The sequence below is a fragment of the Nicotiana tomentosiformis genome, chromosome 5, assembly GCF_000390325.3.
Source record: "Nicotiana tomentosiformis chromosome 5, ASM39032v3, whole genome shotgun sequence".
NCBI classification, from domain to species: Eukaryota; Viridiplantae; Streptophyta; class Magnoliopsida; order Solanales; family Solanaceae; genus Nicotiana; species Nicotiana tomentosiformis.
This window is the reverse complement of record NC_090816.1, coordinates 18,887,190-18,899,989: the sequence shown is the minus strand read 5'-3', so window position 1 is coordinate 18,899,989 and position 12,800 is coordinate 18,887,190. Positions and strand designations below refer to the sequence as shown.

Here is a 12,800-nt window from a genome sequence, read left to right as displayed (position 1 = left end):
CGCAGAACAGGTCTGCGGGCCGCATAATGACCGCAGACTGAAATAGTATTGCACAGTTTTGGAGGGACTTTTTGCGACCCATTTGTGGGCCGCAGAAGCATTATGCGGTTGCATATGCGACCCGCAGAGTGTGTTTCGGAGCTTCATTTTTTTGGTTTTATAAACCCGACCCCAATTCTTATAAAACACTATTAGGGATCATTTTTAAGGATTTTATATGATATTTTAGAGAGAGGTGAGAGCATCTTAGAGAGAGAAAGTGAAGACCCAGTCATTTGTCCATCAATTCTTGTTCAAGGTTTGAAGATTTCACAAGGATCTTGCTAGGACTTCAAAGAGGTAAAAATTTCTAACCCTAGTCTTCAATTTCGAGTTTGGGTAAAGATGTGTGATTGGGAGTATGATTCTTGAGTGTATGAGTATTATTTATACATACACGTACCAATAAGGTTGGTGGAAAGATTGTTGAGTTCAAATGGTAAAGATTGAGTTGAAAATTATAGAAATCTTCAAAGACTTTAATTGAAGATTTGAGGGTCGAGTTGATGTCGGAATTTGGTGAAATTTATATGGTTGGACTCGTGGTTGGATGAGCGTTCATAGTATATAATTTTTGTCGGGTTCCAAGGCGTGGGTCCCACGGGCAATTTTTGAGTGCAATTTCGAATTTTGTTGGAAAATTAGTATTTTCATATGGAATTAATTTCTATAATTTGAATTGATTGAATCGAATTAATATGACTAGATTGGAGGCATTTAGAGGCCGATTCGCGAGGCAAAGGCTTATTGGAATAAAAAATTGCTCGAATTGAGGTAAGTAACAGTTCTAATTTTGGTCCTGAGGGTATGAAACCCCGGATTATATGTTATGTGATCGGTTTTGAGGAGACGCACATACTAGGTGACGGGCGTGTGGGCGTGCACCGTAGGAATTGTGACTTGGTCAATTTTCATGGAACTATGTAGTTGAATAATCTGTTGTTATCTGTACATTCTCCATGTAGTAGAGAAATTAAACCACAAATCATGTTTAGATTATGTGTTGGTACTGTAGAGACCCACAGAGGTCGTGTACATGTTGAACTATCTGCTAAATTATTGTCTTTTACTTAGTTACAGTTTACTTGTTTATTTTATCTCAGTCTCTATTGTTCATTATTGATGCATCATATCATTGTTGTTTGGGCTGATTTTTTACGATTATTGAGAGCGCGAGAGACTGGAGAGATTTATGACTGAGTGAGTCTGAGGGCCTGATTGTGAGATATTATACTATAGCATGTGAGATATTATACTATAGCACGAACTGCCTGATTGTGAGATATTATACTATATTTCTGAAGCATTATGCGGTCGCATATGCGACCCACAGTGTGTTTCGGAGCTTTATTTTTTTGGTTTTATAAACCCGACCCCAATTCTTATAAAACACTATTAGGGATAATTTTTAAGGGTTTCATATGATATTTTAGAGAGAGGTGAGAACATCTTAGAGAGATAAAGTGAAGACCTAGTCATTTGTCCATCAATTCTTGTTCAAGATTTGAAGATTTCACAAGGATCTTGCTAGGGCTTCAAAGAGGTAAGAATTTCTAACCCTAGTCTTCAATTTCGAGTTTATGATTCTTGAGTGTAATAGTATTATTTATACATACACGTACCAATAAGGTTTGTGGAAAGATTGTTGAGTTCAAATGGGTAAATATTTGGTTGAAAATGGTAGAAATCTTCAAAGACTTTAATTGAAGATTTGAGGGTTGAGTTGATGTCGGAATTTAGTGAAATTTATTTGGTTGGACTCGTGGTTGAATGAGCGTTCATAGTTTGTAATTTTTGCTAGGTTCCGAGGCATGGGCCCCACGAGCGATTTTTGAGTACAATTTCGGATTTTGTTGGAAAATTATTATTTTCATATGGAATTAATTTCTATAATTTGAATTGATTGAATCGAATTAATTGTGACTAGATTCGAGGCGTTCGGAGGCCGATTCGCGAGGCAAAGGCTTATTGGAATAAAGAATTGCTCGGATTGAGGTAAGTAACAGTTCTAAATTTGGTCCTGAGGGTATGAAACCCCGGATTATATGTTATGTGATCGGTTTTGAGGAGACGCACATGCTAGGTGACGGGCGTGTGGGCGTGCACAGTAGAAATTGTGACTTGGTCAATTTCCATGGAACAATGTAGTTGAATAATCTGTTGTTATTTATACATTCTCCATGTAGTAGAGAAATTGAACCACAAATCATGTTTGGATTATGTGTTGGCACTGTAGGAACCCACAGAGGTCATGTACATATTGAACTATCTGCTAAATTGTTGTTTTTTACTCAGTTACAGTTAACTTGTTTATTTTATCTCAGTCTCTATTATTCATTATTGATGCATCATATCATTGTTGTTTGGGCTGATTTTTCATGATTATTGAGAGCGCGAGAGACTGGAGAGATTTATGACTGAGTGGGGTCGAGGGCCTGATTATGAGATATTATACTATAGCACGTAAGGCTGCTTATCGGGCGGATTGGGCGGTTATATACTCTTAACGGTTTGGCTTATCGGTTATCGGCTTTTAAATGTATTAATCCGCTAGCCACCCGATAAGATATCGGGCGAATTGGTATCGGTTTAGCTCTTATCGGGCCGCTATCGGGCGGTTTATCGAATTATTTGTTGACCGCTATGACTCAAAATAAAATTCCTATGCTCAACAGACTACATTCCAGTCTATAGAATATGGCACCTAAGAAGAGAGCTAAATAGAAGAAATAGAGAGATGTGTATTCCAACGTATTTCCCAGTAGAATCATCTCTGGAGATGAGCCTATTAACAACTTATAACTATCAGAAGAAATAGAAGAGAACACTGGGTATAATACATGACATCAAAATTATCTAATAGTAACTAAATAGAATAGTAAATTATAACTAAATGTCTAATAGTAAACTAGTAATAGAGAATAGAGATAGAGTACTGGAAGTGGAAGAATGGTTTTTGATTATTTAATATATATATATATATATATAATAAATTTTATATATATATATATATATATATAAGAATGGTTTTTGATTATTTAATATATATATATATATATATTCTTAACGGGTTAACGGATTATCCGTTAAGAAAATTGAATAATCCGCCCCCAAACCGATAAGCCGTTAATAAAAAAATTTCAATCCGTTCCCCATTCCCCGTCCGTTAAATCGTTAAACCGATACCAATAAGCCATTAAGCTTCGGTTTCGGTTCGGTTTTCGGTTTCGGTTCGATTTTGAACACCCCTAATAGCACGTGAGTTGTCCGTGCAGTACGTGAGTTGTCCGTGCAGCACGTGAGTTGTCCGTGCTAATCCAGATATTATACTATACCACGTGAGTTGTCCGTGCAGCACGTGAGTTGTCCGTACGGATCCAGATATTATATTATAGTACGTGAGTTATCCGTGCAGATCCAGATATTATATTATAGCACGTGAGTTGTCCGTGCGGATCCATATGTTATATTATAACTCGTGAGTTGTCTGTGAAACACGTGAGTTGTCCGTGCGAATTCAGATATTGATACTATAGCACGTGAGTTGTCCATGTAGCACGTGAGTTGTCCGTGTAGATTATATCTCTTGGGATGAAGAAGCCCCTCCGGAGTCTGTACACACCCCCAGTGAGCGCATGTACCTACTGAGTGCAAGTGCTAAGTGGTGAGTGAATGAAATGGCTGAGTGACTGTGGTCCTGAGAGGATGCATTTGATTTCGTTCTTATTGCTCTACAGTTGTCATATATCACTGTGTTGGAAATTTCTGAAAGATATTATCTTCTTTTTTAGTCGAACTTGATATGAAATTATTGTTTTGTCCTTAAATGTTGAACATAAAAGCATGCATATCTTATTATGTTGGAAAATACTGTAATTGGGCTCAACTGTGAAACTCGTCTCTATCTTCAGCTCTTTATTTAGTATTGTTACTTGCTGAGTTGGTTGTACTCATACTACACCCTGCACCTCGTGTGCAGATCCAGGTACCTCCGGACACGGTGGTTGCTAGTTTTTTGGAGCTTTATCTGTGGAAACTATCGAGGTAGCTGCTTGGCGTCCGTAGACCTTGACTCTCTTCTGTATTGTTCTACATTTTTCAGACAGTATTTTTTTATCAGTCAGACTTTGTTATCATTTAGATGCTCATGTACTTAGTGACACCGAGTTTTGGGAATGTATCTTATGTCAGTAATTTATGAGATTTTTCTATGAAAATTCAAATATTATGATTTCAAACTTAAGAGAAAATGTGGCTTATTGAGGTTGTCAGTTTGCCTAGTATTGAGATAGGCGCTATCACGACAGGTTAGGATTTTAGGTCGTGACAATAGATAAGTGTGAGATTTAAATCCTTTAATTTGTCAAGACATGATTTTTGTATTAGACATTGTGAACATGACTAGAATAGAATGGATACAGAAAATTAATATACTCAACTCTAACTAGCTTAAGATTGAGGTATAGTGGATCAATTGAATAATTTTCTAAAATCACTATTGTTTAGTGACTATTAACTTCCTATAACTACCATATATATAATTACTTCCTATATCTACTATTTAGTTGTTATGCGATTGTATTCGCTGTATTCACGCTACTGTATTCATGAATACACTAGCAGAATTCGCCTAAAAAATAGGGGAGTCCAACTGTGCGACTGTATTCGCTGTATTCGCGCTACTGTATTCATGAATACAGTAGCGAAAATTCGCCTAAAAATAGGAGAATTCAGTTGTTTAATAACGGAAAGAGGATCAATTAACGTGTATCACTCCTAATTTAACTCAACAAAATCAATTCTACATAAATTTCGCTGCTATTGTATTGTATTCCATGTATTCGCGCGACTGTATTTATAAATACAGTGAGGTAATAAAAAAATAGAGTACATACCATTCTGTTCAATTCGACTGTATACATTGTATTCAATTCACAGATATTCATTATTCACCATTATACATTGTATTCAATTCACCATATTCAATTCGACTGTATTCAAACAACAAAAAATTACAAAACACAGTGATATTCGGTTGTATTCAAAAAATACAGACTTTCAGAATACATAAATGCAGGCGAAAAAATAATATATTTATAAAAAATATAATGTATTTGAATATATTTGTACGGAATATAATGTATTTGTATTATTGTATGTGACTAAATAGCAAAGACCAGAAGAAAGTTCGCCGGAAATGACGTTTTCCGGCCAAGCAAAATACTATATACATTGTATTAAAACTAAAAATGAAGACGAACAAAATACTGTATACATTGTATTAAAGCGACATATGCACTCCTTTTTCAGAAGTTTGCCGTCATAGAAGCCTATCAGTCCTGCTTGACCCGCCCAAATCAGCTCGCCCTCCATCGTGGGCGTCACAGAAACACAGACAGAAAAGAAGCAGCTGAACAAATTGAATTATACAAAACTGAAAACTCAAAAACAGTAAAAAAAAAAAAAATAAAAAAAAAATGGATCTTCTCCCGTTGAGATAATTTACATTTTCTAAAGAAAGTTTAACTTTTTCTTCAACAGTAACAGGAAATTGAATTACACCAATGGGAGAAGAAGTGTTGACATGTCTTGGGCCTCACAAGAGGAAAATGTCCTCCCCATACTATAGCTTAAGATGAACAACATCCACCTTTCTTTTTTTCTGAATCTGTTTCTTGGTTTCCATCAGCTTGCAAAACCACTGTCTTACCATTTGCTAGTCGCCCCGAATCCTTTTTCTGGAGCTCTTGAGATTGAATAACCTTCCTGCTTAGAATATTATAGATCTCCTTAACAACCGTCTGAAAAGCGGAAGCTACATTCGACGAATCCAAAGCTGAAGTTTCAATGAAAAATAGTCCCTTTGCCTCAACCAAGGCTTTGCCTTCTGCTGTTGTAACCTCCCGAGCATCTTTGAGATCGGATTTGTTGCCAACGAGTATTGTCACCACATTCATGTCGGAATGAGCTGTCCAAAAAATTAAAGATACAAGTCAACAACAATGCTTGCCAAACAAAACATAAACTAAATGGGCAGCCTAGTGCACTAAGCTCCCGGTATGCGCAGGGTCCCGGAAAGGATCGGACCACAAGGGTCTATTGTACGCACCCTGCATATCTGCAAGAGGTTGTTTCCACGGTTCGAACTCGTGACCTCCTGGTCACATGGCAGCAACTAAAAGCATAAAATAAATTAATAGCATATTGTAAGTTCATTAAGCCACCGACCAATGCTATCAAAAGTCAGGCGCCTACTGATATCATAAACCAGAAGAGCTCCAACTGCACCTCTGTAATATGCAGAAGTAACTGCACGAAATCGTTCTTGACCAGCCGTATCCCATATCTGTGCTTTAACCTCCTTTCCGTTGATGTCCATCTTTTGGGTCTGAAATTCTACTCCAATTGTCGATTTTGAGTTCGGATAAAATTCATCTCTAGCAAATCTAGCAAGCAAATTGGATTTACCGACTGCAGAATCACCAATCAAAACAATCTTGAAAAGGTAATCCTCTTTTTTCTCTTCCTCCGAATGTAACGCCATCTTCTACACCGCATAAAATGGAAGCAGCTAGAATACCATAACTACTTATCTATATAGCTAAGATGCAACAGCCCTTTTCAGAATCTAAATCAGCAGGTGTAGGCCCTCGGGAAGAAATCTCAAAATCAGGGTTGGCTAAAAAGGAAATACCAAAAAAAAAAAAAAAGTGGTAAAAGTTCTGTCTGAAGATGGCACTACAACATACAATGTGCTGTGCACCATGAACTACAACTTCCCTCGTCCTCCCGTTCTAGTTCAGTCCTAGAAGGAAGTGACAGCTTTTAAATATCTGCACGAAAGGACTTAAAGTTGCAGCAAAGAATCGAGTACAAATTAAAAGAAACAAGTTTCCATGCTTCGATTGGATATAATCTAAACATAATAGGGATAAAGAACGAGATAGTGTGAAATCAATCAGATATAATGTCCCACCACCTGCTAAGTTCCCACTCCCTTGCTCCTTGCTGCCGAGAAGTTAAGCTCAAACCTGAAAGCAATATGATGGAAATCAAGCACAGGAAAGAATCAGCGTTGTCAAATGCTCATTTAAGGCGCGTTTAAGCCCTGAAGATCAAAAAGCTTAGTGAGGGCTCTTCGCCTCGCTTAAGTTGCGCCTAAGGCAAGGCACTAAGACGTGAACCTCATTGCCTATGAGTTTTGTCGTAAATCAAGCGACAGTAAACAACAAATATAGTCGGAACGTCATTGCCTATGAGTTTTGCCAGACATGAACCTCATTGCCTTCACCTTTCTTAACATTGCGCCTTTTTTTACTAAAACCCACACTTTAAGTGCGTTTTGCGCTTAAAGCCCCAACATACCTAGAGCGCTTTTTAGAGCTTTTCACCTTTAACAACACTAGAAAGAATAATAAATTACTGGTACTTAGGGTCTGAAAAATGCCAAAAGAGACGGATGAAATGCACAAGAATCAGAAAGGGGAATAGATTCTTCAAACTTCCATGTATAAACAATATGAACGTCATATATTAAACAATTAAAGATTATTTTGCTTCAAATAGGGACATATTTTACCTATAATTCAAAAATAGGATATTCATCAAAATCCATAAGGAGGTACAAAGCGACGGTAATGTAACTTTTGAAGAAAGAAAGTCATGTTCATGCATTTTATATTACAGATGGTATCCGAGCCAACTTGCATGCACCTCAACTATAACTACTACCTCCCACTAGCATATGTACCGACTTACTCTATCCGCCTAGGCTTAGGAAACTGCGAAGAGTTCACCTAGTGTTATTGGGATTCACCCCTAGTTCCCAAAGTTATCACTCTAACTCTTTAACCATTGAGCAACGTTTGGAAGATCCAGAATCCATTATTGATTATAAGCACATGCATCTTTCCATGAAATGATTCAATCAACGAACCACGCCTCAATCCCAAAATTAATTGGGTTGGCTATGTAAATCTTGTCTACTACATTATTCGCTCTATTTAGGTCTATTCCACTCCAATACTAAATAACGACATATCTAAGGGTTCTATAAATCTCTTACGTGACTCTTAGTTATTAGCTAACTCTACAACAACAACAGACAACATCATCACCATACCCAATACAATCCGACAAGTGGGGTTTGGGGAGGGTAGTGTATACACAAACCTTACCCCTACCTTATGGAGGTAGAGAGATTGTTTCCGAAGACCCTCGGCTCAAGGTATTAGCTAACTCTGTTCGTTCCATGACAAAGACTTAATATCACACCACATATTTAGCAGATGGTCTGCAAATTTATTCAACATAAACACATATCTCTTATCCAAAAAAAAAAAAAAAACATTGCACCCAAATGAATAGGAAATAAGCCCTATCAACATGTAAATCACATTGACAATTGAAAAGGAAATTGACCTAATGAAATGAGAACAGTATGGTAACACTGAATGTTTTCCTATTTATGGGACCCTTATACGTAGTAAATAATTTCAACAATAAGCTGCACTGCATAAACTGTCAAATCATGTCTAAATAAAAAGAGCTCTATATTTTTGTATGACTCAAACAAGACATACAATAATAACTAAACAGTTTTCTGACATAACTACTTCTACTCCAACATCTTAACACTATCTTAGATTTTTTGCATTAACCCATTAAAGATTACAAAAAGACACCTGATACTAAATGCAAATAGCAAGACATCTCTTTTTCAGGATATTTCTAAATAACCCCAGATTTTAATTTCAAGGTAATTAAAGAAAAACTGGTAGAGAGCTGAAGAAAAATCCAATCTTTAGCAGTTCCAGCACAAAAGAATATGCATTTTCTTCATAAAACAAAAAACTACAAAAAAGGGATTAAAAAGTATAAATCTTTTTTTGTAAAGACACATACCCAATAATCTAATTTCTAGGTAAAACAAAGAAAAACTGGTAAAAAGGTTTTTAAAAAGAGTCAATCTTTAGCAGTTCTAGCACAAAAGAGAAAGCAATTTCTTAATAAAACCTTAAAAAAGAGAAAGCTTTCGAGTAAATTATGGAAGAAACTAATGAATAAGCAAATGGGATTAAAAAGTTTCAATCTTTTTTGACATAGGCACATACCCAATTAGTAATTTCAAGGTAAAACAAAGAAAAAACATGTAAAAAGCTGAAACAATTAAAATCTTTAGCAGTTCTAGCACCAAAAAAATGCATTTTCTTAATAAAACCTTATAAAAGAGAAAGCTTTCAAGTAAATTATGGAAGAAAGTAATAAAAAAATAAATGGGCATTAAAAATAATTCAATCTTTTTGAGATAGGAACATACCCAATTGTTTATATGATCAAATGCTACATTCCCCCTTATGAATATATCAAGTGTGTGATCAAATCATAACCTATGGTGGTAACAGATCAATGAATAAAAACAGGTAAAAAGTGGAGTGATTTGAAAATGTGTGGGGAAAAACATAGGAATCAAATGATTATGGTTTGGGGTTTTGTAAGGACAATTTCAAGATTCAAGGAAGTGGACAACAGAGAGAAGAGGAGAAGGCAGATGTAGCAATAGAAAGCTATTAATCGTAATCTATTATATGTTTGGCATACTGTTTGTACTTTGTAGTAAGTAGTAATATTAGCAGTAGAGAAAATCTTATCATGAAAAAAAAGAATATTGGAAGTCCCTACCAAGTTTGACGCTCTTACGTGACTATGAAATAAAATCTCTTTGATTTTAATTACTACGAAAAATGTTTTTTAAGGGAATACCTATTGCATGGGTATTTTTGTCTTTAGATGTTCTTATCCATATGTTATTAATACACATATAACTTATTTAATCTCCTATCTCGTATATAAAATTATACTCCTAACTTATACCTGCATTAGTTATAAGATGTTTGGGTTTTTGGTGTTAAGATTCACATGCAAAATTACTTTAAAATAGAGTAACAAAATAATAAAAGTTTGGGTTTGTTTGAAAAGCCTTGAGTAATTACACAGTCAAGTAATTACACAGTATAGTAATTATAATGACCTGTTTGTTTGTCGTGATGTAATTACAACGTAATTACATATATCATATTTGGTTGTACAAGCGTAATTACATAGATATATAAATATTTTTTTAGATTAACATATAAATAAGTTTTACTATGTGATAAATATTTATATATATAATAAATATTATTTATTATAAAGTATTAAAAATACGTATTTTTAAGAAAATATATTAAATAATTATACATCATAAAAAATAATTAGTACATTCCATATAAATTATATTGTAACTTAAAAGAAAACAACGAAAAATTCAATAACAAATTAAAATTCTTTACAATGTACATGTGCCCTAAGCAATACATCACTGTTTTGATTTTTTTCCTGCATCTGCACACCTCCTTATGTACCTAATCACTATTTTGATCTTTTTTTTCAATGCTTTATATATATTCTACTTTAAGTATATATACAACCATAGGCCAAAACTCTTCTAAACAGAGAGAATATACAATAAGAAAGGGAAAGAGAAAAAGATCTTACGTTGAGTTACTGAGACACGTTGGGAAGAAGTGAAATGCTCTGCGTTTTTAACTTACTAGATAAGAAATATATTGAGAGGGAAAAAAGGTATTGAAAAGGTTAGCTTGTAATTACATCATGTAATTACACTCAATTTTTTACTCTCCCTTGAGAGTTGGAAAGTGTAATTATTCTCTCCCAATTATACCCAATTCCTCACTCACCAAGTAATTACTGACGAGCGCAAAACACAACACGAAATTGATGCTCGCTAGCTAAAGATAGTATAGTTTAATGATCGTCTCCACACAAATTTAATTTAAACAATGTTCAAGTAATTCCTGATTTAATCGCTATTCAGGAGGATTAACACTTGAGTTAAATGATTATGATCTAAGTTTAATTACTAAAATAACGTAATTGACAATTGACAGCAAGAAATTGGGAATTCACGCGATGATTAGTTCAAACGTGTAGTCAAGACTCCTCTCTCGATTTAATCTTAACTCTACGACATGAACTAATATAAGTACTGTGAAGTATGCAAGCATGCGTTAATGGATTGGTCCTTAGGAAAATGTCTCTCGAATATTCTCCTTGTCATGACCCCAAATCCCCTTCGTAGGATGTCGTGATGGCACCTAAAATCTAAGACTAGGTAAGCCTAACAAACATGCAGAATAACTGAATAATAATTTAAATCTCAAAAATATCAACAACTATATGAAATGAAAGCTGCAACTCAACATGTACATCAACCAAACCCCGGTGAAAATAAAAGTCACAAGCTCTAGATTCAGTACAGAACGCTAATATACATCACTGTGTATAAAGATGTAAAGAAATAAGAAAAGAACAGGATAAAAGGGGACTCCGAGGCCTGCGGACGCGGGCAGGTGTGCCTTGAAGTCTCCAAAGCAGCAACAATACCAAGGCTGATAGGATGTACCTGGATCTGCACAAAAAACATGTGCATAAGCGTAGTATGAGTACACCACAACGGTACCCAGTAAGTGCCAAGCTTAACCTCGGTAGAATAGTGACAAGGTCAGGCCGAGGCCCTACTGGAGATAATAAGAAACAAGTCAGAAGATAAAGTGATATAATAAGAATGACAGAGAAGTGAAACAATAACGAATTTACGGAAGGTAACAACACAGAATCAAACAAAACAATTACAACACGAAAGGAAAACAAGAATCTTACATATTAAGGAAACAACAACCAAACAACACAGCAAATAAAGGAGATCAATAGGGGCACTCCCGAGATACCGCCTCGTAGTCCCAAATCATAAAATAACTCACGGTCATTCCTTATATCACCGCGGGAGCCTTTATATTTTATTTTGAAAATTATTTTCTCGAAATAGCATCCCGCATTTTAGCCCATCTTATCACACCGCATGGCTTCTAGTAGTTCCCCTACTAGCCATGCATATCAAGCCCACTTTATCGCACCGCATGCGTTTCAATACCCATACCTTATACCACTGCATGCGTATCAATAATCACAATGGCACGATAGTAAAACTCGTGCTAATAATAACAACCGCACGGCGGAAACCTCGTGCAAACAGCCAAACAATCACCTCAACAATAACACAAAAACCAAAACACTACAACTAAACAAAATGAAGTTTCACAACTTACACCTTGCCTTAACAGAAAACTACGGCCTTTGCAACTCAATACCAACCTCAACAGCAAGATATTTCAAGGATAGCAATTAAGTAAATAATTCCACGGTTAAGTAATGAATACGGAATCAAGAAAGCAAGTAATTCCACTAAACATGTAGTACAAGTTGCAAATAAGAGATAAGACAAGTAGACATGTGAAATTAGGCTAAACATGATGACTATACATGCTAAAGTAACTCAATTAAGGCATAAAAAGGAAACTACTGAGCTAAAACTGGAATTTTAATATTTAGCCCGTGTACGCACTCGCCACCTTGCGTACACGACCTTCACGTATCAAAAATTACCACAACAGTACCAAATCCTAAGGGAAATTTTTCCGACACAAGGTTACTGTCACGACCCAATTTTCCCTCCGTTTGAGTATCGTGATGGCACCTAGTCTTAAGGACTAGGTACGCCTAACAATAATTAAAACAACAATATTATTTAAATAGAATCTCTTACAATTCCTAAAACCGATAGTACAAGTCATAAGCTCTACAGAGTGTTTGCTAGAAAACTTCTAAATACAACTGTCCAGAAATAAGAATAAACAGTGCAA

At 35.5% G+C, this 12,800-nt stretch overlaps 1 protein-coding gene across 4 annotated transcripts; it reads right to left on the bottom strand.

Annotated features, from left to right (window-relative positions):
* Positions 1–5,170: 5,170 nt before the first annotated feature.
* On the bottom strand, positions 5,171–9,622 carry LOC104119757 (ras-related protein RABA5a-like). 4 transcript variants are annotated; one of them, XM_070202031.1, is made up of 4 exons: positions 9,359–9,622; positions 7,016–7,070; positions 6,244–6,872; positions 5,171–6,007 (listed from the first exon to the last, which is right to left on the bottom strand). In XM_070202031.1, exons 3-4 carry the CDS (start codon positions 6,581–6,583, stop codon positions 5,670–5,672), a joined length of 678 nt encoding a protein of 225 aa, XP_070058132.1. In that variant the 5' UTR covers positions 6,584–6,872; positions 7,016–7,070; positions 9,359–9,622; the 3' UTR covers positions 5,171–5,669. The 4 variants fall into 4 exon arrangements, with proteins under 4 accessions (XP_070058132.1, XP_018634409.1, XP_033508326.1 ...); XM_018778893.3 differs by having other exon boundaries at positions 6,268–6,872; XM_033652435.2 differs by having other exon boundaries at positions 6,268–6,872; positions 7,019–7,070.
* Between the last annotated feature and the right edge of the window lie 3,178 nt (positions 9,623–12,800).